Source organism: Solea solea, chromosome 9 (genome assembly GCF_958295425.1).
Source record: "Solea solea chromosome 9, fSolSol10.1, whole genome shotgun sequence".
NCBI lineage: Eukaryota > Metazoa > Chordata > Actinopteri > Pleuronectiformes > Soleidae > Solea > Solea solea.
Window position 1 is genome coordinate 10,290,734 of NC_081142.1, and position 27,878 is coordinate 10,318,611.

Consider the following 27,878-nt stretch of genomic DNA (forward strand, 5'->3'; position numbering starts at 1 on the left):
ATTCATATAATTGTTTTCTTTATTTTTTTCGTGTTTCTATATACAGTATATGTATATATATATGTTCTTATTTCCAAAACACATACATATTTTTGTATTTCATACACATTCATAAATCACAAGCCCTGCCTGCTGTCCATGTTCTGTGCTGGGGCTAAAATGAAAGGACACTGAAGGAGAGAAGTTGTATGCATCTGTGTTTAAGCCACACACCTTTCAGAACCAGCTAAATAGAAATGCATTGTGGACACCAGCAAAAAAAACAAATCCAGCTTATCCTTGAAACCTTTGTCCAGTGTGAACATATGTATCTCCCACCCAGAGTTATGGGTGGGAAATGCAAAATTAATGTAAAAATCAAAGATTCAGATTGACAGCCCATCTTGTACTTCAAGATATAACAAAACACATTATTTCTAAATCACCTGTGAGTATTCAACTAAACACATACACATCATTACTGAAATCTACTGTTTTGGTCATAATGCACAGGTTAATAGCACAGAAGGTTTTTATCACTTTAATAAAGCAACCAAATCATCCACAGCAAAGCTTAGCACCCTGCACTCACACAAACAAACAAAAACGAATTATCTACATTTGGTTCATACAAATTAATGAAACAAAGAACTTCATCTACCATTGGGTTTCATTTTTTTTCCCTCCATAAGTGGTAAATCAGAGTCACAAACTTAAACAAAATAAATCTTAACTCAAGCACAATATATTCATATGAACCCATTTACCACAGTGGCAGTGCTGTCTGAAAAAGTCTGCAGGTTGGATCAAGTCCAAGGTTACGTAACTGTCGACCTTCTCCTCCTCTTATTGCACTTCCACTATATTCAGAGCAGAACGTGCCGTCGCTTACTTTTGCTGCAGGTAACTGTTCAGACTGGACACACCCCCCTTCTGCAAACCCCAACCTCAGCCTGCATGAACCTAATCAATGTTAATCATTGCTGACTCGGGTCAAATCTCGGTACTCTTTGGTTCAAGGCAGGGTTAATTTAGCTCGCCGTAGCTTATAGCGATTTTTGAAGAACAGGTACATTGCAAGAAGACACATAGTGGACAGGAAATAAAGAATGACACACAGGCTAATGTCCAATTTGGAGAATCCAATGCTCAGCATAAACATCCAGCGTCCTCTGTGGCTCGGCTCCACATCAAAGTACTGGCCTGTCAGTTCTCGCTTTTGCAGCCAATGCCTCTTCTGCCCCAAATCCAAATCATTGTCTGCTTCCATTGGCTCCAGTGCCACCATCCCGAGCCTCGTGTCCAGCTCTATACCGAGCCCGAATACAGGACCAGGCTCCTGCTCCTCCTTCCTCTTCAGGGTCCGTCGTTTGACCCGGCTGCCAGAAGCTAACTGCAGCGCCTTGGCTTTATAGTGGTTGTTGACAAATGAGTCAAGATCCACGATGTCCTCCTGCATGTCCCGCATCCTCGGCTTTCTGTGAATCAGCTGCTTACGTTGACCGACCACCATTTTAGGTTCGGCCCAAGAATTCGGCTCAGACCGCCCACCGCCCATCTCATCTGCTGCTACTGCTTCCTGTGCACCTTCCTCTTCTTCATCCTGAGGCTCGTCTTCCTCCTCCTCTCCCGGCACGGTGGATTGTAAAGGTAGAGAAGGCATCGCGAGGTCCGGCGCCTCCCTCGCTCTCCTGTCTACTTGTTTTTTTCTTTGTTTCCTCAGGACGTGGCTTTCATCGTCAAGATAGTCTGCCATGGACATGCAAAGAGAAACAAGAGCATGCTATCATCATGATTAGGTTATTTCTCAGTACTTGATGAGTGTGAAATTGTACACTCATCAGGCCTCACGTCATCTGACTCAAGGGTGAATCTCTGTGAATCAAGTATTTTATAAATACAGTGTATTATATTATTATTGTTGGTTGAACAAGAACAGAATCAGTGTGATGTGCTCCGTAAACTTTGTTTGCAGTTTTGACAAAATCATTGAATTCACCAAATGGGAGCTTTTCAGACAACAAACTGTTGAGTGAAGTCATACCAGTGAGGATCCTGTCAGAGGAGAAGTGGAACATGAGGAAAGAGAGAACCTGATCCATGTTCCACTTGTGATCCCCGCTTCTGCTCACTCCGTGGCAGGATGGACACGTCTCTGGTGAAGGCCACTGAATCTTTGGGAATTCAGGGTCTTCACTCATACTACCTGGAGAAATAAACACTAAGTTACTGTATTGTACAGGTGACGACTTCAATGAAGGGAGAAGTTCAAGCACACATTAGAAAAATAAATGCAGCTTACTGTACAGGTAATGTTGCGATTTTACCTGTTTCTACAATGTATGGCAGTTAAGTCTTTCTCTCTCTACTTTGCTAATTTATATTAAATAATATCCAAGGTCAGAAAATATTGGATTTCTTCAAATTTAATCCAGAAACATGTAATCACACCACTAAAAGCTTCCAGTCAGCCACTTCATCTGCTGTTATTTCTATTATTCTTGCTGTCGGTGTGTTGACTTGAGGATGTAAGTGCTTTGAGGACTGGATGCAATCTGTGCTGAACCCATTTGATCTTGTCACAGTGGTCGTAAAAACTAAGTGCCTATATGCATATGTGTATGTATGTATGTGAGTGTGTATATGTAAATCATCTTTCTGTGTTTCTGTGCGTGTAATCTAGGGATTGATATTTTGCGTGAGCGTACTTGTGTGTGTGTGAATGTATGACAGGGTCTAATAATGATCAATGGGCTTCGGGGATGTCCCAGTGGGAGGGGTGGTGAGATAATAGATGTGGCCAAAGTGGACAGCTTCTCTACACACACACACACACACACACACACACACACACAATTCCCCTTTTTCAGTTCAGCAGACCTCGAGGCTCTGGACCACCTGTCTTGTCCTTTCACACTGCTTTGAAAGCAAAGTCCAATCTCCAAATTGAACATGAGAGCAACAGAGACCTCAGAGGGTGTCAGACCCTTTTAATGAATTAGAAACTTTCTCCTTTAACACGTTTTCTTTCATGTAGCTGCTGCCTACCAAACGCCCCTCATCACGTACACACATCTACTCACGTACAGGCAGAGAAGTGCACAACCGAAAAAATATATGCAGCATTTCCAAAGCTCATGCACCGTCTTACATGGACACAAACTGCACCAGTGCCTACACGGACACAAACACAGGCCAGCATTTAGTAATAAATTGCTTGTTGTCACCAACAGGCCATTGTGTGTAAGTGTGTGTGTTTGTTTGTGTGAAGGGGGGGGGGGGGGGCAGAGCAGCAGCAGGTCTGTCACTTTACAACACTGTCAATTTACATCCTCCACCACCTCCATCCTGGCTCCCTCCTCCTCCTCCTCCTCCTCCTCCTCTCCACCACTCAAGATTAATCTCAGTCATATGCATGCGTGTATGTACTCTGCATACAGTACTTTACATAAAGGATACATCAATTTTACTGTGTCCTGGATGGGCTGCGGGGGTGTGTGTGTGGTTTTTTTTTATGTTTCAGCAGGTAAGAGCACACACACACACACACACACACACACACACACACGCACACACACACACACACCTCTTTATTCTAATGAGCTCGCCACATTTGCGGCCAGGGTGACTTTAGCCATACCAGCCCTACTGAGACTGCCACAATGGCCTGTCACAGAGACGTCACCATCGCCGCACATACATATTCATGAGGTATAAACATGTATTGTTCAGCACATCAAACTAGCTTCCTCAGCACTAATTCTAAGTGAGGATCACCTGCAATGTACGGCACACTGAGGCGTCACCGCTAACAGGATGGGAGAATGGAGCTAATGTCAAACATTCTGCTCTCATGTAAAATAACCAAAGAAAAAAAAACATTCCACATAAACTGTCAGGTACTGCAATCTTAAATCACGTGTATGGTCAGATTTATGGCACTATGGTAGTACTGTTTATTTATTTTTCACACACACACAAGTGCACACATGTATAGCTGCAGTATGTAATAATTAGTGACATCTAATGGTGAGATCTGAAGGAGGACTCTCACGCTCACATGCTTCAAAATGCGTGTTCTCGCTGGTTTGTCCAACCATGGCGGCGCAAGATGGTGGCCTCTGTCTAAAGCACATTTAAAAGTCTTATTTTGAGGCTATGAAAACCAAACGATTTTTATTTTTAATAGATGATATACTTATATAAACATAATTACGGGTAGAATTTTCATTTTCTACCAGCAAAGCCTCCAATAAGTGGTTGTGATTTGAACCGGCGACCCTCCGGTTACAAGTCCATTAACTTTCCTCTTGGCCTGGGTCTTAAGACCGTGTTACACACTGGGTAGTTGTAGTTGCTCTGTTCTTAAAGCACAATCATTCCAAACTGTTGCAATTGCCATTTGCCAACATGTGCCACAATGAATAAAAGTATACTTTTCTCATTTGTACTACTTAGACATATATACTGTACTATTCCTTATCAATAATCCCAATCCCAAAATCTGAAGGCAGAGCTGCACATGACCACACAATCCTGGAGCAGCCAGGCTTTTTGTCTGCAGAAATGTGACTCAGTCTCCGCCTGTTGACAAGCAGCAACAGGACTGAGCTGCCACCAGTCTTCATTCTGCTGCTGCTGCTGCTGCTGCTGCTGCTGGTGCTGCGAGGAGGCCAAGGGCCCTGGGGCCTCTTTGTTGCCAGCTAAATTAATTGTTCAGCCGCTTTACAAATAGATGCTCTTTCATGCATGGCTGCTCTTGAAAGGAGGGGCGGAGAGGTCTGCTAAAGAGCTCCACTTCAGGCAAAAGGGAGAGGAGGGGTTGGGTAGATGGAGTGTGCTCTCCTGAGGGAGACGCTGCCACTCATTGCAACAAACACACACAGCCAAACCCTCAGCTCCTCCCTCTCTGTCTCCTTCTGAATATCCGACTTGTCCCCTGTGCTCACCCTCCAACCATGACTAACCCCCCCGCCGCCGCCACACACTAACTTGACCCACACGTAGAAAGGCTGTGTGTGTGTTGGGGAGGGGGTGGGGGAGGCGCGTGGCTTGTGTCATGTGGTTTGCCACCTGCTGTTCAGCAATACCTTGGGAATTTTGTGTGTGTGTGTGGGCAAAGATGGGTGGCTCCTCTGGGACTCATCCTGTGGGGATGCTGCTGCACTATTACTTGTCAAGCGGTGGATATGAGTCCCAGGGGAAAGTGGGGAGGAAAGAGAGAATGTCAGACACATGCGTAGAGGAAGAGAGAGAACACATGTGGATAAAGGAGGACGGCTGAATGGTGCTTAAGTGTTTGGGGAGCAGACGCACACACACACACGCAGCCCCTGCTGTTCAGGACACAAGCTGTCCCCGACACCGACGAGGGGGCAGTCAACACAAACAAAAGGTAGTGATTTAACAAAGTGGGCTGTTAATAACAGCCTCGTGCCTAATAAAATCATGACAAGGGAGGAGGAATACTGAGGAGATGTTTAGCACTCTTTAGACAGATATTAACAAGTGGGATAATGTTGACATGGCATAGTCAAAAATGAGAGAAAACTTTGTCAAAAGCAAAGCTCAACATGCAGGAAAAAGTAATGTGGGATGCCTTATATGTCTATGGTGTGTTTTAATTTTCATTTAACACATGAAGTGGAAATAAAGACCAAGATTCTTTAAAGATGGAGTTAGGAGTACAGGGCAGGTCCAAGTGCAGAAATTAGATAAATATACTGTATCAGGACGGATGAATTAAGAAAACAAATGTGTTATTGGTCAGGTGATAGTGGAAGTCGGCAGAGGGGCATCAAGAGAAAATGTGTGAGATAGAAACAGATAATACTTGGAGGTGACAGCTGGTTTCTGGTTCCCCCTCCCCTCACCCACTAAGTTGATGAAGACAAACTGACGAGTTAAAATCGTCCCCCAACACTGAGTAAAGTAACGCTAATGATCCCATGGTGTGGACGGGTAAATACAGAGAGGAGTGTGGAAAAATGAAAGGATGTGATGGAATGGCAGGGAAATTTGACAGCAAATGTGTGTGTGTGTCATCTCCTCTATAAAAGTTTTAGAATTCATAAATTACTATTGTGTTTCCATGTTAAGGATTTGTTTGAGGAAGATTAGTCAGACCATTATTATTATTGGTAACGAGTTATGGGCCTGTATGATTTGAAATGCTAGTTGAACTCTGGATATTACCGTATGTTTTATGTTGCTTCTGTTTTTTTTTCAGGTTTGGTTTTGTATGTCGGTGCATTTGTTAAAGTTTCTTAATATTCTGTGTTGTTGTGTTTGTTTTTCCATTATACATGATGCACTCAGTGGCCGTTTATTTAAAGTTTAAATTGCCTGAATAAGAAGAGGAGAAAATAACAACAAAAAAGAGGCTTTTGATCTTCACTTGTTCTTTTAAGCAATAGAGTAAGCAATAAATATCTTAGCACCCCCTTTTGAGATATTCATTACATGCAATTGCTTTGTGTGGATTATAAAAAGACTGTCAACAAGACTCTGATGTATTTTGGTGCACTGTTCTTGTCCAGTTCTCTCTACTTTGATTTGATGGGTTCCTTCTCATAATTGGAAATTTTAGCTCCAATTATTCAATAAGATGAAGGCCCACAGCTAAATAGTACACTATTTTCTTCTCATGTATGTAATCGGCAGCTTTTTTATGTATTTGTTTCTGCTTTGCATTTTTTATTTTGTAACATGCACATCACATATAAAATGCATGTGAAAATATGTAAAGTACTGATGCCGACCCCTACCCATCCAAGAACAAGAACATTAAGGATCAACCTACATATTCAGTGATATATTGTAGACCGTATATCAAACTATCTTCCAGGTGTTACAATGTATAATAATCACAACAATAATAATAATTAAGAGTAGAATATCTTTAATAATCTAAATCTAAATAAAAAAAATCAGCACAAAACCATGAGATTCCATGACAATTTGAAGGTATTTGCCCCATTTTTGGAGATATTTTTCCATCCTTTCATGCATCCTTTATGACATTCTTTCCTATGCAGCTACTTTTCCTAATTCAGTCCGTTCTTGAATGGGAGACTCGTTCAAGAATGGCTACCTCCAGTTTCTAAAAATTATCTGCTGCCGTCCAAACGGACTGGATCCAGTGGTTAGTTCACATTCATTACAGAACAAGCTCATTTTTTTACATTTATGTTTTACCTTTTCCTTCAGAGAGCAACATATGATGAGACAATCATGAAATAACATCATGAAAGCTAAAGATGCTATGTGACAGTTTTTCCACTGTCATTTTAAGGAAACTGGTTCAATAAAAGTGCATCACAGCTGTCATTTTAAAAGATGAGGAAAAAAGAACCACCTTTTGTGTACCAAAGAGATATTGCAAACGATGTGACCCCTACCTGCTATTCTGTTGTTGACAGAATTATGACTGAACCACAGCCACAAGACAGCTGACGATAATGTTCCCACCTCCGACATACTTTCTTCTGCCATGTGCTCAAAGTGATCGGCACAGTACCTACAGCCGAAAAACCTGCGGACGTAGCCTCTCATTGCCCTCAGCACCTCCTGAGGATCTGGAGGAAAATGAGAAGATATTAGGGCATTTATTGTCTGTTTTAAAATGGGTAATAATACCCGTTTTAGGGAACAACAACTTGCATAATGTGTTGTTTTTAATTTGTAAACAAACAGCTACTCCAAGCAAGTGTAAATGTAAACTCACAGATTATCATATTGCAAGGGTCATGACCTCTGATACCTGCCTCTCTTTAAAGCGTGTTGTTGCTGTGCATTTAAATGTACTGTAAACCAGCACTAGAGACAGACTAAAAGCATGCTAATGACAGTGTGGGTCCACAGCCTCCAGGATTCCCACGGTTATGTGGGCCAGGAGTCACAGTGAGCTGGGTTAACCCCATATTGAGAAGAATAATCTACGCCAATGGGATAACCCAGTGTGGAGATTAAACACTGTTAACCCACTGTGTGAATGGTGGCCAGACTGTTGTCTCAGGACCTCAACATTCCACAAACATATTCTGCGAGGGCTGTTTGCGTTTGTCCTCAGTTTAGCAGGAAGTCCAGATGAACCTTTAGATGAACGGAGGAAATGTGTCTGGAAATGTGCCTCTGTGTGGTTATGTCCATTAAAATTAAAACCAGCATGTGATGGGTGTGTTAAAAAAGTGCATGTGTTATATGTGTTATAATCTAGGCAGCATGAATAGAGGGTTTTTTTCCATGGGGAAAATGAGGGTGTATCCACCCATGGTGATCCATGGGGGCCAGATGGACGCCCCCTTTTCGGCCAGTCCATGTGTAGATCTGTACGTAAAACTCTGGATTAATTGTGTGTGTGTGTGTGGTTGTGTGTGTGTCGGTGCATGTGTATGTATGCATGTGTGTGTCCGATGAAGACAGATTAACGTCCCCGCCAGGAATGAAGCTTACAGTCATCTGTCTGTTTTATTAACCACTCGCATTCCACTAATCTAACAAAATCCCTTTTCACACAGTCACAATTAGGCTCAATTTTAGATATGAATACATGACAAAACATGGGGGGGGGGGGACTCAACTCATAATTCTGGTTAAAACATCATCTAGGCACACGTCTGGGTTTATCTCTGTGTGAGAGAGTGTCAGTCTTTTGTCAGTTTGATGGTAAATCAGGTCAGAGTGAAAAACATTCTTGGGCTAATTTGTTTACAAAGCCCTCATCCTCAGTTCACCCCTGTCTCTGTGCACTCTCAGTGACTGTGTGACTGTGTGTGTGTGTGAGTGTGTGTGTGTGTGTGTGTGTACCTGAGCCATTTGCATTATTGGCTTGGACAGTAAGAACGTGGAAGAGAGTCCACACCCCACAAGGGTAACCTCTGAAGTACGGTTGTGAACCCTGGCAGCCCACCCACCTCTCACTTTCAGGCAAAGCAGAGTCTGGAGACTAAGAGAGAGAGAGAGAGAGAGACAGAGAGAGAGAGAGAGAGAGAGAGAGAGAGAGAGAGAGAGAGAGAGAGAGACAGAGAGAGACAGAGAGAGAGACAGAGAGAGAGAGACAGAGAGAGAAAGAAAACGTGAATGAATGAGAAGATACAAAGACAAAATGATACATGATTGTTATTCTACATTTTTATTGTGTGCTAAATCCCATTCAACACTGACAGCGGGTTCATTCTAACAGCTACTTCCTGCACATTGTAATTCCCTAGGATTAAAATCTTCAGTCACTTTTGTTTAAGCAGATCTTGGTCCATATGTTGGTCCAAGTAGGTCAGTGTGTACATTTCAAGATATCAAGGACGATTGTGTATAAATAATTACACTTAAATTAAGTGCAAAGTTGGTAAAACTGCATGTAAATATCTTCACCATTACTTAGTCAGCCATGAGCAGACGTGTGCTGGGGCTGGTGTTGATGTAGTTCTGACAGACAAAGGGTTTATGACAACCACCAAGGAGGCTGTGTTTTTGGACATGTTTATCTGTCAGGCTGTCTGTTTGTGAGCAGCATAACTCAGAAAGTCAAAGACTGATTTTGTATTGAATGCAAGTATCTGAACACTCCATCTATGTAAAAATCTTTTCTGTTCAATGTGCAAATCAGATGTTTGTACACAGAGTAGATTTCTGCAGTGTCCGTGACAGTTAGTCTCTACAAATAAGTGGGCTATAGAGATGTCGGCTAGAAACACAGTAAAGAGGGTTGGGAGAGCCAGTCATACGAATATGTTTTTTGTTTTGGAAAAATGCAGACTAACACCAGCTTTAACGTTCTGAGAGACAATTACACAGATTATCTAAAAAAAAAAAAAAAAAAGTAGTGTTGAGTCTCCCCAGCGTCTTCCAACCAGTTCAACTTAATGAAAGCCGCTCCACGTAGTTTTCTTGATCAATGAGAAGTCAATCTCAGGTTAATGGCTCAGGCCTCCACTAATGAACAGCAGCTATACAGACCTCGGACCAAGAGCCTCGGTTGAAGCAACTGCATAATTCCTCTGACACAAAGTCGTTTCTCCCACCACACTGTGTTGCCACTGCTGGTGTGATTGACAGGGTTACTCACATGTCAATAGTAAAGATTTGGGGTGTATATGTGTGTGCGTGTGCGTGTGTGAGTCCATTTCCTCTATGGCAAAGTCTATTCATACCTTCCCATTGATTCATTGATCCATTGATTTGCCTGCTAAAAGCTAATGATGTAAGTAAGTGACTCTTTCAATTTGCAAGGAGCCGTATACCAGAGGCACGCAGGCTCCATTCCAAAGACAACAGCACATAGATTTTCAGCTATACTGTATGTGCTGGCACAGACACAAGGACAAAGTACATACTGAAATATCTACATATTCATTTTCCTAAATAAAAACATGTTTTTATGTACTTGTATACACTCACGGAGTTTTGGCAGAATGGGAATCACTTTTGTGTCCCTGAGGTGGTTTTGAAGTGATGGACATGTTACCTTGTAGTTCGGTGTAACGACAAGGCTACTCCCAAACAGAGAGACTGACAGCCTCACGTCAGTCTGTGTCACCTGCCTTACGTTCTTTATTTGTCTAGTGCTACCTTAATTTTTTACAAAAGTAAGTTAAGAAGTCTGCTATCTTTCTTATGCATTTATGCACATTTCTAACACAGTACCTGAAATCAAAGAATGCCAAAAAGGGAGGGCAATCAAAAAAACAACAACTTTACAGCGAATAATGTGCATCAGAGCAGACAAGAAGCTACAAGTTGACTGGAAAAAAGGACACATGCTGTCAAACAAACAGTATTTGTTAACTGTCTGTGTGTCCTTGTATTGACTCTTGACTTACTTGTGCTGAGTTGTCCAGTATCTCTTTAAACGCCTCATAGGAAATCTCATCTCCAGTCTGGTTTTGCAGCCAAGAGTTTAAATTCTTCAGCAGGTTCACCACCATAGGTCGGCCTTGAAAGTACTGCGGACATAAAACAGCAGGGCTCAATTGAAAATAATGATAACTGGACTGTGCTGCAAACAAAATGCAAATAAGAATTATAACAGTGTTAGATTAGTCCCATCTGAAAAAGGTAACAAACAAAAACAGAACAAAAAGCTCATCACATTTTCCCAGAGCCATATCTTCAAATTGCTTTTTTGTCAAATAAACAAACTAAAAACCTTCAGTACAATTGTGTGATACTAGAGAAAACATGTTTATATTCCTAATAGGAAGGTGGGAACTGTAATACATTTGACTTTTTACTTTAAAACAACAAAACTAATTATCAAACTTGACATCAGTGTTATTTGGTGACACTGATGTTCAAGTCTTCTAAATAACTCAATTTGCAATTTACAGAACATTGCAAACCGACATCATCTTAATAAATACACACAGCCTGATTAACAGTTGCCTCCAGAAAAGTGTTTCACACAATGACTCCGTGTTACACAATAGTTTGTGTTTTGAACGTTTCCTCCTTGAAAGAATCTCACTAAATGCGACAACAGCAATTTAGCTTAAGCCTTTTCCTTCATTAAGATCCATTTCCTAAGCCTCTAACAACCACTTAGCCTTCGTCTACTCAGCCTTTGTGCTGTTGAGTATTTACTTCTTTTCAAACCAGCATTACCATGGAAACAACACAGCTGGGAGGAAACATGACACTGTGACTTGCAGAGGAAATCCTGATGATGTGAGTCTGAGACCAGTGATGACAGTGAAGTGAAGACGGACAAAGACAAACCTGTCTTTACACATGCAACACTGACAAAAGACACAGCTGATGTCTTGACTGTGATGACAGTAAGAGTTGATTACAGTTCAGCTCGATGTACTTCTTATTTTTACAGTAAGCCTCTCTGTGCAACAGTTTAAGGTAATGGTTCTGTTGTCAAGAAATAGACTCATTAAATGGATCAAGCAGTTTCCAAAACTTAACAACAGGAATTCTTCCATGGTTACTTTTCTTTCTCCTTATCTTTAGACTCTGTGTGAGACACAGTGAAAACAATTCTATATTTAAAATCTAAAACTGTACTGTTTAATGTTTGGTGTTTCTTTGTTGTTGTTGTTAATGTTATTATTATTATTATTCTGCCTCTGTGAACAGAAATGATGTAACAATATTTTGTGTTTTCCGTCACAGTCCAACCAGTCTGCAGCAATCTGCCTTTACTAGTTCAATGTTGCTGTTACCTCCAGCTGTCTGGACTAGTGCTGGGTATTGATTAAAAATGTTAGATACATTATTGATATACGAACCGGTCAGAACAATAGCCTTTCTGCATGGAGTTTGCATATTTGTAAATTTGGACACTCTAAATTGACCGTGAGAGTGGATGGTTGTTTGTGGCCCTGTGATGGACTGGGGATCTGTCCAGGGTGTACCCCGCCTTTTGCCCTATTTCAGCTGGGATTGGCACCAGCGAAACCCCCACGACCCTCATGTGGAGGATAAAGTGGTAGAAGATGGATGGATGGATTATTGATATCCAAATATGTGAACTGCAGGAATACTGATTCCAATCCTTTATTCGATACCAATTTTATTAAGTCTGGTTTAAACAAATAAAATACACATAACAGTAAAAGTTACGCACTACAACTTTAACATAGCTGTGGTGAATCTGATGAAACAATAAAAAGCAGAGGAAAGTGTCATGTAACATGTGGCCTCTTTTTAATTTAGCCTCCTCCATCTGTTCACCAAACACACCTGCATACACAGACATTCACACACACACACACACACACACGCCTTTCAGCCCACGGCTCAACTGTCTATTCATCACCTCTAACAGGATCTGTGTGTTACACTCTGACCACTTAACCAGAACCCAGCGATTTGCTTAAAGCTCCTGGTGCGAGGCTCACACAGAAACCACACTGTCGTCTTTTTCTGCCCTTACAGAAGTGTCTGCTACCTTTCACCTACACAACCTGCTCACGACTGTCTGTGGTGTTTTTCTCTCCAGTGTCAGACAAATGCAAAACCCTACAATAGGTTTCTACTTTGAGGTTACTGGTCAGATTATACATAACACATGACTGCTCCTCTTTATTTTAAAGATTGTTAAAGATTTGTTTTAATAACATATAAAGATTAATATCTGGATTTTCTTTCCAAGCTAAAAAAAAAAAAAAAAAAGAATTGTCTGTTCACAATAAAAAAACAGGGTTTACAGGACAGTGTTTTTGTTTTTGTTTCTTTAAAGAAAATTGATCTTAGGCAAATATAAAAAATGTTTAGTGTACATGTACATTTCATAATAAATTACCAATATTAAGATTAAATATTATAGTATTGTTATTAATGATGATCAGGATTATTGTTTATATGGAATATTGATAATGTTAATATGTCTAAATAATGACAATGATAATATGTATAATCGAGTAAAATATATATAAAATGAAATAACCATATAAATGATTGGTGCAGGGAGTATAGGTGGGACCTGATAAGTTTTGACTTCTTCTCACGCCCTTTTGAACATGGAGCATTTACATTAATGATTCATCTTATTTATTTATTGTCATTTATATTTTATGATCATGTTTCATGTTCAAAATAAAATAAATCATTATCATCCTATGTACAAAGACACTGTGGGAAAACTATGTCAGTACAATCACTGATGCATAAAAAAAAAAACAAAGTATAAAAGGATGTGTGTAAAGAGCAGACAAAGGATTGTGATGTCTGCTTCTCACTACCATCAGAGTGATATAATGGGTTTAGGTTTGGATCTGGGGTCTGAATGCCGACCAGTCAGAAAAGCTCATTAAAAAGCCATATGAATTTACCCAGAAGAGAAAACGCAGGTGTTTCCCACTAATGGACTTAGCTCAGCATCACCAACGCAACACTATTCATGAGTTCTCTGGGTCTGGTGAGTCAAACAATGTTTAAAATGTATTATCATTGGCGGAGACATTAGCATAATTAAGTTCTGTTTTGGCCACCGATTCATATTTTTGGAACCTCCCTCTTCTCCTTCCTTTGACACTATATGGTGAACAACACAGTACGTCAGCTATTAGTAACGAGAAATGTTGTATCTTACAGAAACTGTGTGCTGTATATCTTTTCTTTTCAAACAGCAGAGCTGCAGAGGGAATACTGTCTTATACCAAAAATAGATGTTGTGTGTAATTTACAATTCCATTTGTTTTAGAATCAAAAAAAGAATCAGCTAAAATGGCTGAGAAATGTTTTGTTTTTTTATCATCAGCAAAAAAATCTGTATTTGAACCCCAATGACTGTTAATCAACAACTATGACATGTATTTCTTTACTGTTCAAGCTCCAAGTCATTTTAATGTTATCACCTCTCCCCCTACAAATCTGTTTTTGCTCTAGAAAAACACACACACACACACACACGTACGTGCCCTCGTCTACCCCTGTACCCCTCCTGTCCCCCCAGCCCAGTTGGACCATGACAATCCCCTTCACCCTGGCAATATGTCATCCCTGATCCGATTAGCATCAGCAGCACTTGAGAAACCACAAGCTCCTTGTGGTGAGGGTCCCAAGAGCGAGGCATCTGTTGGCTGCAGCACAGCACAGGCCAGACCAGACCAGACCAGGCCTGGGACAGAAGACAGGGGTGAAGCCCCTTGGTATTAATCCAAATTCAATCCACCTGAAGAGGCACAAAGCAACTGCTGCAAACACGCACTACAGATTTACCTTTCCCCTTCTGTCAACTATTTTTATTGATTAATAAGGCAGTAACACAACTCTTATTTTGTTGAGGCATTATTGTACATCATGTCCTAAGCCTTGACATAAGAAAGCCTGTGTCAAATTAGGCCAAAGCCACCCCCCATCTTAATTCTTTGTTATATTCCTCTGCCCCTGTGTCCCCTCTGGGCTGAAGGGCTTCTTTCAAGAAAAGCAGGATAGAGGTGTAATCCCTAAAAAAACCTCGCTGTAATGCTCTCATGCTTCCCAAGATCCACATTTTTAATCCTCATATATACGTAGAGGATTCATAAATCCGGCTTCAGCCTGACAAGACAGTAAATCTAGTAATATTATGACTGGGTGCGAAAATATATATTTTTTTTTACATGTTTATATGGGGATGCAAATTGAGATGGAAAGGTGGGATGATTGTGGATCACAAAGAAACAAGCAAATCATGGGATTATAATTTTTGGACAGAGCATTAAGTAATAGCAATTTTTTTTTCAAATAAATATTAATTTTCATAGATTTTGTTTTACACAAGATTAACTAAATATCCATGTCAAACTATTTTGATATTGTTGTCATTTTCAAACAAAAATGTTAAGTATTTATCCATCTGTCTATCATACTATTCTGATATTTCGAGGGTTTTTTTCTCACTAAAGCAATTTGGAATTTTAAACCATGAATGTTCTGACATTTATTGACAAAATGATTAAATGAAATAAAATAAACCTGGCAGTTAATTCGCTGATGAAAATAGTAATACTCAGCAGCCCACACACACACACACACACACACACACACACACACACAGATTGCTGATGCAAATATGCACATTTCAATGCATGCAAATGCTCTTTCCACTAACTGTTCTTGCAAATATTCTGGTAAGTATTAAAATGTGTTTGCTGATTGAGTGAATGTGTCATCACTGTGAGTCCCACACTGTAGTCAGGACATGGTGAGTCACTTGCACTCTCATCTAATCACATGACTCATGCGGCGAGTTCAGGTGTCCCATTTAACATACTGTGTTAGTGATCAGGAGGAGGAGGACAGTTTAACAGTGACACCATTGCCACGGCTAATCAACGGTCATTTGAATATACTGAATATACAAAGGTATGCATGTTAAAATAAAATGTCAATAATAATCATGAGAAATGTCCGACAAGGATTCATTTTTGTTGAGGAAACGTTGTTCACACAATACATTACACAATTGAAATCCGACTTCTTAATTACATGATATAAATCCCTCCATTTTCTACCGCTTTATCCTGCACATGAGGGTCGGCTGTGCCAATCTCAGCAGACATAGGGCAACAGTTTGCCATCGCGGGGCCACATATAGACACAAGCAACCATTCACTCCCACACTCACACCTACAGTCAATTGTCCAAACATGATATAAATGTGAAATGTAAAAATGTGTCATCAATATTAATATTACACCAAAGTGTTGGGCTTTCTCATGGGAAAATCTCCTACAGCCACACGTCGTGGGAAGCTGAAACAAACGGGCGGCCTCCTGAGCAACACAAAAACCCCACTGAGTGGCTGCTCCATGCTGCTGGTGGTGGAGGGTAACAGGCTAAAAATACCACTGGGACCTGCCGCCATTGACTAAACAAACTGAAGCTAATGGGAGGCCACAGTGTTGTGCCTGCATGCACACACACACACATTCATGGATGCACAGCAGCTTGCCACAACATCTCCCCAGAGAGTGAGATATAATCAGAGAGATTGGTGGCAGACTAGGGCAGTGAGACAGCCTGGTGCGTGGCCAATGGGGACAGGGCCCACAGGTCAGGCCTCATCATGACAACATGTTTGTCTGGGTGGCACACTTCAGTGAGAAAGCACAGAGCGTGTTATTAGACGCACAAAAAAAAGCAGGAAGAAAGTGCGGAAAAGGAGGGAAAGACAAGATTAGATACTGAAAAAGGAGGAGCATCACACAAAAATGGAATCTAAATAAATGTAAAAATGTGTTCCATCTTTGCAGGTAGAAACGTAACGGGTGAATAAAGAGGTCAGGATGGAAGTGAGAAAACAAGAAAGGGAGGATGAAAAGAGCATGGAAAAATGCAGAGGATGGAAGCATCCAGAGGGTTGTTTTAGTGAACCACGGAGGGTTGACATGCTCACAACTATTCACAGAATGTATGTGTGAAGCCACAAGTGAAGATAAAGCATGAGGAGAAGCGGGAGGGGGAGGGGGAGGAGGAGGAGGAGTGGTGGTGGTGGCTGGGGTATCCCAGCCAGGTTTGATAGTAATCTTGATGCATCGGTGTAAAGCGTGTGGGAGGTGAGAGTACGGCAGCCACGCTTCAATCCCCCTGGGATGCTTCCACAGTGGGAGCCAACATCAAGTGGACCAACTATACCCACAAGAGTGCTGCCGCTGCTCCAGTCAAGTGTATCCACTTATCCATTCATCCATTCATTCATTGTCTAACGCTTTATGCGGCACATGCGGGTGGTGCGGGGGCTGGGTGGGGGGGGGCACTGGAACTAATCCCAGCTGACATAGTGTGAAAGGCAGGGCACACTCTGGACATCGCAGGGCCAACACATGGATGTGATGAATACTATGTTGAAATGTGAGTGTGTGTGTGTGGTCCAAAAGGATGAAACAATCTTCTGGGTTTTATTTGCAGAATAATCCAATGGATACTACAGTATTAAAATAACATTACGTGTACATGAACATGTACAAATGAACAATGACTTCACTGTCTCACTCTCCACCTAGTGGTGACCTGCTTTAACTACACATTTATGTTGGTTGTGAAGACATTCTTACTGTGGAAACTCACAATAAACACAAGCATATCATTTCAATCTTGATTGGTGACTATTTTTTTGGTTTTGACTTTATTTAGTTTTTAAATGTTTACATTTATATGTGTTTATTATTCACTATAGTAAATAACATCTTTTGGTTACTTGGAGAGTTCTAACAATGTTTCTGGTAAGTGTGTATGAGTGTATTAAGGATTGAGTGTAAACAGACTGATTATTATGTCTCCTTATAACTGAATAATTAATTCATGTTGTTGTACTGATTGAAAACATTTTCCAACTGTTTTTATGTATCACCAAGCTTTACAATCATTGCGTTTTCACATGTGTGTGTCTGTGAGTGTGTATGCAGTGATCTGGCTGCTAACTTTACCTTCGCCAGGGCATTGACATAGTTCTTGAGAGAAATCATCTCGTCTCCTTTGATGACAGTGTGAGCAGCTACTTCCACACGCAGTGAGTAGTGCAGCGCTGCCTCCAGGTCGGCCATATACACACTGGACCTGGACACACAGTTATAACACACTTATAACAAGGAAACAATGTGCAGACTAAGACCGTTCAGGGTCGTGTATCTCTTTCATACCTGTTGAAAGATTTCCATGGTTTCTCACTGCTGCCGGTGGTGACACTTACGTTGACAACTGGAGGCTTTCCTGAACGCACCATCCCCTTTAGCCCCTGGAGGGCGTAAGAGTAGAAAGTACGGGCCTCATAATTGCTGTTGAGAGAGGAGCACAGGTGAAAGTGAGCCTCAAGTCACTCAGCTTTTGTAGCATAAAGCCTGAAGTGGCAAGTTTTGAGTACAGGCCTCTGAGCGTCAAGAAACGTACACAGTAAGATAATATTTTTATTTGTTGTAGCAACAAGAATGTGGGGAACCTCTTCTCTTTTCTAGGTCTGAAGTGGAACTTAACTCGTGTGGAAGAACATGAGTCCATTCCTGCCGCGGACCTCAAACAAAATGTACTTTTTTTTATTTTCAACCTTTTGTTTCAGCAGTCCACCACCATAAAACTATTTTATGAGCTGTATTTTTGTGGCCATATATTTTACACACTTATGGGATTGCATTTTAAATACTGAGCAGATGGTGCCAGGGAAGCATGGGACTGAGAGAGAGACATTAACTCTCTCTTCTCTTTTTCTCTCTCTCTCTCACACACACACAGGTTAGCACAGCTATTCTTCTTAGGATAATGCATCGACTTCCACTCATTTGGACAGCCTACACAAAGCATTATCCCCAACCTTAACCATAACAATGGAGGCAGAAAGAGGTTCTGCCTCATTAGTACCAGGTTTTAGTCTGCATGAGGACTACTGGTCCCGACAAGGTCAGTGTTTATACCAGAAAAGAGACAAATACAAGTATAATACTGGTCCTAACAAAATCAAAGTTTACACCATAAAATGTCCAAAAGATATAACAAAACATTACACACAAACAGACGTGCAAATGCGCACACACACACACACACACACACACACACACACAAACAATCTCTCTCTCTTTCTCTCTCTCCCTCTCCCTGTACCCCACACACCCTCCTCTCATTTGCTTTCTCCCCTTGTCACTGACACCATGAGAGAGAGTAAGGGAGAGAGAGCATCGTAAAACTGCAACAGGATGGTAATAAGGAGGATGGATACTCTGGGCCCAAGCTCACTCACACCAGCCCGGGACTCAATTACACCTGCGTGTCTGGGGGGAGTGTACAGATGTGAAGGGAGAGCCATTCATCCAGCAGTCCCAAGGGCTGTCGCACGGGCAGGCAGGCATCAGGGTGGGCTGGGAGGGAACGCATTCACCTGGGACCAGTGCACATTACATGCATGACGAATGTACGACGCCCCTGCATGCTCCCTCTCTCTTGCTCTCACTCTCTCTCTATTTTTCTCTTACACACACTGTGTGCGCACACGCACACACACACCCACTGTACACTCTCCCAGGACCAATCAGACATTCAGTGATGATGGGAGGCCATCTGTCGCCGTGCGCGGCCGGGGCTTGTTTGGCAGGTGAAGCCAGAAAAGCAATGGCATTGTTTTCATGCAAGAAATTAAAAAACCTCCCCTCTGTACAGTGATGGAGATGAGGGGGGTTGGAAGGGGAGAGATGGAGGGTGAATAAATAAATCGGCAATAAATCATTTCTTTTTTGCATTTGTCAACTAAAAAGACTCCTCTTTGCATGCCAAGTTATTGAAACAGCCAAACAAAGAGGCAGAAACAGCAGATGAATTTGCAGGGTGAGGAATGATCAGCGCTGCTTTATGATAGTGAATAATGGGAGTGATTTTGATGCTCTGATCCCATTAAGAGGCCAGATGTTTAAAAGTATTCTCATGAATAGGGTTCAGATAATGAGCACATGAAGAAGCTGTCCAGGAGAAAGCAAAGTTGTTGCATGTGGAACAATAAGAAATCCAGGGCAGTAAACTTGCTGTTTCACCTCAAGCTCAACAGAATTTACTGGAAAAAGTTGCAGATGCCATTGTAGCGCCCCCTTCATCTCAACCTATGGAAGGAGCAGGGATACGGACATCTTTCTAGGTTCGGGGAGCGCTTAACCTTGATACACTCATGTGAGGAGTTGTGGTTAAACTTAACCTTGCTTCACACCAACACATGAAACAGAAATAGAGTGATTTGTTGTGGAGCTACCAAAAAGATAAATACATCTTCTTGAGTGGAGATCCTTAAATCATTACCATTCCGAACGATGAAGTGTGGAATCCAGTATGGCTACTACTCTTCTCTAATAGAGGTAATAGTGTGTTTTGGTTCTTCCAAAAACATGTGCAAAATATTAACATATACTGTATATCTGGTACAGAGCATGTATGTTCCCTCAGACCTCCAAATGAAATACACTTACACAGTATTTTATAAAATGTTAGCCAAGTTAAAAAATTAAATGAATGTACATTTGCCATGTAGGTTTGTCTAAATGTAATGCTAACACTATGTGGCAATAGTATAAACTGCTCTTCTCCACTTATATCTAGCTCAATGCTTCAGTCTGCATCAGAAATGCTATTGGTTTTTTTAAGGTTTGTTTGCTACAAAAGTCGATGTTGTGTGTGGTTAATGTGGAATGCAGCATTTTGCAATTCGGACAATGAACAGTTCAATTTCAGCTAGTGTTTGCATGTTGGCTGGAAAAACACAACAGTTGCGACATTGTTTTCTTGACCAGTGGGTTTCAGTGTACTGTCAAACTGAGTACCAAATATGAATTGAGACAAACGCAAATATGTGCATAAAATTACATATTAACTGAATCAACTTCATTTTATGCATGTTACATAAAATATATACAGCATACAGCTCAAGTATAAGCCTGTAAAAATCCTGCTAATTTATTTGTTGACCCCTGAGACACATCTGTGGGTCCCAACCCAGTCTCAGATTTACGAGATATATAGAAAGCATTAATTTGACTGAACACACCAGTAGCCTCTTCCATTTGTCATTTTAAGGGCTGCGCCAAAGTGAGAGGAAGTGGTCAACAAAACCTCATGACAGTTGTATCACTGCCAACAACTTTCTTCATCTTCCTCATTTTAAAAAGGACAAACGTTTCTCCTCTTGTTGAATAAGATTGTCAAAAAAACAAAACATGGATACTAATCCATAATACAAATGAGTAGGGCTACAACTAACGAGTATGTGTTTGGTCCATAAAATGTCAGAAGGTTCTGATTCTTGTTTTGTCCACAAACCAACATTATGCATTTTAATCATTTCTTTGTTGTATAGAGCAAAGAAACCATAATATTTTCACATTTAAAAAGATCAGATCAATCAGACAGCTGGTTTTATTTATAACAAAATACAGATTAAGACTGATTCATTTATTATTAAACTAGTTAGTGACTCGCTCAGTTATCAATTAATAATCAATTCATTGATGAATTGTTGCAGTCCTACAATTTTGCATTAGATTAGATACTCTCTTCACACAGCAGCGCTGCAAACACACAGCCACACAACTACACCTCTTTCTAGCAGGTGAACACATGAATGTAACTCGCTGACATTCACGACTGCTAAAGGGTCTTTATAATCAGTCAAAATGAAAAGGCACAAGGTTGTTTGTTTGCAAACATTCTCAGTCGTCCAGGTCACAGTCATCTTCAGTAGTTAGGCAACTGGCCTTGCTTGAGTTAAGTTGAAAAAGTTTTCCCTGTCACCCAAGAGGCTTCTTCAGTTCTGACAAACTGTTGTTCTGTGTGTGACAATCAATCCAACACTCACACAATATACCAGAGTGTGTTTCCCAGGTGACCCTAACATCCCTCTTTTACACCTTGACTTATGTGAAACTAATCTCCAGAAACTGAAGACCTGTTTTGTTGAACATAAAGTCTCTATAGACAGGTATAAAGCCTACAGAGGTTAAATCCCTGGATTTTCCCAACAGTTAGTGTGAACTGAAGAAGCTTCTTAATGAAAGGTGAAATGTCTTCAAATGAACTAACAAACTACAAAAGATAATGCAAATGTGTCGTTTAGAAGTAAAACTTGTTTTCCAGTCAAAGTTAAAACCACAGATACTCACACTATGAGTCTGGTGAAATTGCCACTAGGATAGTAAAGGTAGCATGATGGAAACTCAGTCACTCCCAGTTTGTTCACCAGAGCTTCCTCAGTGCTCAGGACCCTACGTACAGCAATGTTATCAAACTGTAAGAGGTCCAGGGTGACCTGAAACACACACACACACACACAGGTTGGTTTATCATTGTCTGATAGACTGTATTGACCTGTATTGACAACACAGTTCAGGCTGTTGACCGTTCGACTGTTACCTCTCGGCCGATGTAGGAGTCAGGGTTTTCAAAGATCAGGGCCAGATTTTGTACTTTGTTTGTCTCAAAGAAGCTGTCAACTTCTGTTTGGCTGGAGGGAGGGAGAGAGGGAGGGAGAGAAACAGATGAAATCCATAAAACAGAATAAATGGAATTCCAGACACAACTTAACATCAAACATCACCAACAGCTTCCACAATGAAAGACATGTCTTGAGTAAATGTACCAGTCATTGCTTAATTCCTATGCTCCACTAGTTATTCAGATAAAAAGTAAATAACAAGCCAAACATGAGATCTGACTAATCTTAGGGGTTGTATTTAATGCTGTGGCTGATCTCAAAACAATTCCTGGTTAAATAAAGGTAAAATAAATACTCCTTTTCAAACAGAGAATAGACATCCTCTGCTCTGCCATAACATTTGAACCTTTATTCCATTTTATAGTTGTAACTGATCAGCGTACATAAGAACATAAGCAGAGATCAATGTGATACATATTCAGAAATTATGACTGAACTGATGAACGGGTGCTTTACCTGATGGGCTCCAGTGGGGGGCAGGCAGGGGGCCAAGGGTCAGGGTGAGCCTCTAGTTTGTCTATGACCATGTGACGGAGACCTTGGACATCGCGGGGTAAACCTGGGGGTCAAAGGGCACAATGTGTCTGCGTTTGCATCCATGACTGCACAAGCATGAACCCAAACAACTCTACGGGGAACTGTGAGTCAGTGTGACATGAATGGTGTGCAGGTACATGCAGGAACCGACCTCATTAGCCTGATAAGAAAATGATCAGTCAGTGTGCACTGTAACTGTACACTGTCTATGAATTTAAAGCAGCATCGCATACGTTTTGGTGAATATTGTCGTTGTCCATATTATTCTGCCAAACAGAGGCCTTTGTGTGTATACTGCAGAAGTGGACGGGGACAATGAGCCTTTATCCTGTCAAAGTGCTGAGACTACTCTCAGAAATCACTTCTGAAACTTTGTTCGAGTTATACACTACGGTGGTAAAGGTAGTAAAAGTCCGTCAGTCACCAAATTAAAGGCTCTTTGAATTGCTTGTGTGTATACCTTTGTCAATCGAGCCTACAGTGCCAGCCTTGGAGTATGCAGGGAAGAACTGTGAAAAGAAAAAGAGTGGGTTTGGTTAGAGAGGAAGGACAAATGACGAGAGAGAGAGAGAGAGGGGGGGGGGGGGGGGGGGGAGAGCGAGAGAGATGTGCCTCACACGACCATGAGAGAAATGTGTAATGTTTGGTGGGGGGCGCAGCCTTCCTCTCTCCTTGCCTTGACCTCTAAATCCTTCCTGGTTAAAATGAGTCGCAGATGTTAAAGCTCTATTGTGAGTTCAAATAGAAGGAGGTCTTTGTTTCACTGAATGTCAGAAAGGAGAAGCAGAAGTGAGAGTACACAACTCCCGCTGACTAATCAGATAAGCAACAGCTGTTTGAAACTGTAGCTACCGATCACCCTGAAAACTTAACTCCGTGTTTATACATTATATCGCATCGACAGCACTATCTGTTACATTCTAATTCAAATCTAAAATGATGCATAGACCAAACAACTGGTAACACAATTACTAAAAGAAGGAAGATGACTTGTTGTTCTGGCTATTTACCGCCACCTACTGACACAAAGGGTATACAAAATTATTATTCAAGCAAATATCCTCACTAAATGTGATGTAAATGGATCAAAGCTGCAGACAACTTTAATCAGAAAGGGTTCTTAGTAACCTGAAGTTATGCAAAGAAAAAATGCCTGGGAAATAGTTTTTGCACAATTTACACATATTTGATTTCTGTTCAACTCTATGCCGTTAAATGCAAAATGCAAATTAAACCACAGAAAAAAAGGAGGGCACAGGCAGTTACACGCTCATGATATTTAACTTCTTGTATCAATGAAGCAACAATTTGTAGCTTTTTGTTTTAAAGACATAAATGCTGTAAAAAGGCAGAAACCCCACAGTTTCAGAAGATGAAACTATGAAATATTTGACATTTCAGATTAACTAAATGATGTGAATCCAAAACAACAAATTTGAGTATTAGTCTTTAGCAGAAAAAGAATGTTTCTAATACAACTTAATAAATGGATTATCCCACACATACGTGTATATGTCCACTCTACAATGAGCTCACTGTTACCATTATGACAGGATACGCCTTGAGGCCGTACTTGGTGCAGATCTCCATGTTCTCCATTGCACTGCAGTCTACTGCTGCCAATTGAACAGCTGGCTGCCACTCTAAGAACAGATAAAGGGAAAAAGCCACAATAAATATTTAGTTTACTGTGAACTGCAAAGCTGGAGAACCTTTGGCCTGCGATAAAAGAAAATACATATCAAAGAAACGGTCCTTTATGGTCGTTCCTTCTGGTTGCATACCTGACAAGAAATGTGATCACACTTCATTATTTCTATTGAATTTAAAGCAACCTCAACCATTTCAGACACTATAGCTTATGTCTGGAGATGTGGTTCCAAACATTCTCCGGAGTTTGCTCTTAACATCCGGGTGAGCTGCATTCACGACACCAGGAGAATCTCCCGAAGATCCAGGCAGTGTTTCTTGCTTGAGCATGTGGAGAAACATCTGTAAAATACACTACATGCAGCTCCTCCACACAATATTTGGAGAACCGTCTGACAGCAATCTAGTGAGCTTAATTTGCTGCAATGCTCTGGCAATGATGAAATAGAACATTGCACACATTATAAGCAGCTTGCTTAAGACAACATTCTGACAGAGATCATGTTATTCAGGCTAGTTTTGTGATGGGTGAGCTAATAGCTCATGAAATGAAAGCATGTTGCCTTTAGAAAGAATTTGTGAAACTGTGCATTTTGTGCTCATACATTGTCTGACTGGGCATGAACAAATATCAGCTATGATGTGAAAAATGAATGAATCAATAAAGAACAGCTTGAAATCACCGAGCTGCAAGGTAAACAACTCATTTTTGAGTTGTTTTGGGTATTTTGTTGTCTGTTGTCTTTTCAAAAGTGACTTGGACACAAACTCAGTTTGTGAAAGAATGACTGACCCAAACCAGCTGTGAGGAGCATCTTCATCATTACCATCTGACATCAGAAGCCTCTCCAGAGAGAAGCAGTTCCAACATGTTCAAAAATTAAATATGGACCTTAAAGGATGTCATGAAATTAAAATGGGACGTGTTACTCACTGTGATCTACACTTTACAGACAGAAGCAGTCTGCACAGTATTGCTGTGCAAATTATTTTGAGGGTCATTGTTTCTTGTTAAAGTCTAAAAGGTCTAGTGTGTAAGAATTAGTGACATCTAACAGTAAGACTGCAGATCGTAACAGAGCACGTCTCTGTTCACCGCTCACTTCACTGAGGGTGACGGGGAATTACAGCAGCTTTCTAGGAAGAATGTTGTTCTTTGGGGGATGGGACTGAGGAGATGAGAGGCCCTTTGAAAGAGAGGAAGAATCCAGAAGGATTAAGGGAAAACGATGAGTTTAAATAGATGAAGATGAGAATAAAAGAGAACCTTGAAGTGTGATAAAGAGACTGAGAAACGGCCAGGTGAACTTTGAGCACGAGAGCTTTGAATTGCGATCAAGTCCTTCTTCATCGCGATTCAAAGCTCTTGCACTGAAGGAGGATGAGACTAAGGGGATGAGAGAACTTTGAACTGTGGAGGGCAGAGTAACACCTCTGTGTACAGAAATGTAATTATTTGGAGAAGTAGAAGCAGTTTCCACTTCAAAACGACTCCAAGGCTTTTACACTTACACAAAAATACTTATGGGTGGTGTATTCAATTTCTGCCAATAAACCCTCCTGAATGTTACACTCTGCACCTTTACTGGGATATTACCCCATTTTATTTTGTTGATTATTCATTTATGAAATGATGCCACCGACTGGTCATGTTGGCATAATCATTCCTGCTGCATCCCGTCAGACTAATTGTTGCTAATAGTTACACATGTGTATGAAAACCTGCACGTATGCTTAATCTCTCATACAACGTTCCAGTGAGTCACCCCTTTCCCAAAACACAAAGTATGTGATAGCTCCTGCAAAGCCGTCACTTTCCATTGTTGACTCGGTGTGAGAGTGAAATACCCCATGACTGTGTCAGGCTCTTATCACAGTCTTTGCCAGTGACTGTCATTCTAATTCAATTGATTCCCATGGTTGTGTGATATTTTTTTTGGTAACAAAACAAAAACTAAACGGTAACAAAACTCTAACAATGTGATGGAAAGCCACTCGTGCCAAAACACTTTCACAGGATCAACAACTGTGATTAACACATGCAAACTACAGCCTGGTCCTCTCACTGTGGACATGCACGTGACAAAAACATCAAGGACATGCAACTTCAATGAAGTAGGGTTACTTCAGTAATTGTAGTCCACTGAAGTACTTGGTAAAGTATGGATTATTATTATGCTTGTCATTTCGAGTCATCTCACACTTATGATAAATAAATAAGTATAGTTTGTTAATGTCTTTCTGCTTTGGGTTCACTGTCAAAACAAACATATACAGTATATATTTCCATTTAAAGAACATGGTGTGAAAAGACAGTCCAAGTTGTATTAGGCTATACTTACCAAATTAATTGAGATACTGTATTTTGGTTGTTTTTTTTTGGAAAAAAACAAACAAATTTAAAAATACATCAATAGAATATAATGTCTCATTTGGTAATTTACATACTATTGCTATAGAATAAGAAATCGTGGCTGCTCTTTTTGTTTTGGACACATTAGAAATCACAATTTTTCTGATCAATATTAAGATGACGATCATTGATTGTTAGGGCAAAAATAAGGAACATTCAAATTTGACCGTTTTATCACGTGTTACATTGCATATGTTTTGTTTAATATTTGAATATCTGAAGATGTTAAACTGTGAGTTTCAGTATTAAGTGGTTAGCTGTAGGTGACTGGAGTTAAGTTTAAAAACTTCTTCACTCTAGAAGTGAAGATAAAACCTCATCCAAGAGGCTTCTTCACAGGTGAAACGTCTTCAAACGAACTCAATGACTATGATCTGGAAGACTAAGAACCTTCACAGACATGTTCAACTGTGAGACCAAACAATATGCACATACAATATGCGAGTGGAGATTAAAGCCAAGCGTAAACATCTGCAGCTTCGGACCGAATACCAACCTCGTATGTCTCTGGCCAAACTCTTGTAAAACGGAGAAAAGTCGATGCAGTGTCCGCACCAAGAAAGGTAAAACTGCACCACAGTCGCAGCTGTCGAGTTCACCACAACCGACTCCACATTCTCCGGGCTTAACACGACGATCTGGTCAGAGGAGGTGTACAGTCCGGCCTCCGCCGCGGAACCAAAGAGACAAAAACACAACAAGGCGGCGTATGCTGCTTCTTTAACTCTGGGATACAAAGTAAACCGAGACGTGGCACAGCCGCAGCGCCGCGCCATCTTCCCCGTGTCAGAAGTGCTGCTACTGCTGCTGCTGGAGGAGGAAACTGTCGCTCTGACAATGACCGCAGCACTTTTACATTTTATCGCTACAAAAGTTGACACAAGTGCTTCTGCCCCCTGGGTCTGCGTCCCT

The 27,878-nt window shown here is 40.9% G+C and overlaps 1 protein-coding gene across 1 annotated transcript; it reads right to left on the reverse strand.

Moving 5' to 3' along the window:
* Positions 1–27,820, reverse strand: qsox1 (quiescin Q6 sulfhydryl oxidase 1). Its single transcript, XM_058638809.1, has 13 exons — positions 27,463–27,820; positions 24,446–24,546; positions 23,364–23,412; positions 22,823–22,925; positions 22,285–22,375; positions 22,035–22,180; positions 18,051–18,185; positions 17,838–17,967; positions 10,800–10,922; positions 8,788–8,926; positions 7,380–7,556; positions 2,024–2,185; positions 1–1,728 (listed from the first exon to the last, which is right to left on the reverse strand). Exons 1-13 carry the CDS (start codon positions 27,740–27,742, stop codon positions 995–997), a joined length of 2,370 nt encoding a protein of 789 aa, XP_058494792.1. The 5' UTR covers positions 27,743–27,820; the 3' UTR covers positions 1–994.
* Positions 27,821–27,878: the final 58 nt, after the last annotated feature.

Excerpts from the sequence above, each read along its gene's own strand:
- qsox1 (XM_058638809.1), bottom strand. The coding sequence starts at position 27,742 with ATGGCGCGGCGCTGCGGCTGTGCCACGTCTCGGTTTACTTTGTATCCC. Across the intron at positions 24,547-27,462 it reads TTTGGCCAGAGACATACGAG|AGTGGCAGCCAGCTGTTCAA; the intron begins GTTGGTATTCGG and ends ATCTGTTCTTAG. Across the intron at positions 8,927-10,799 it reads TACTGGACAACTCAGCACAA|TCTCCAGACTCTGCTTTGCC; the intron begins GTAAGTCAAGAG and ends TCTCTCTCTTAG.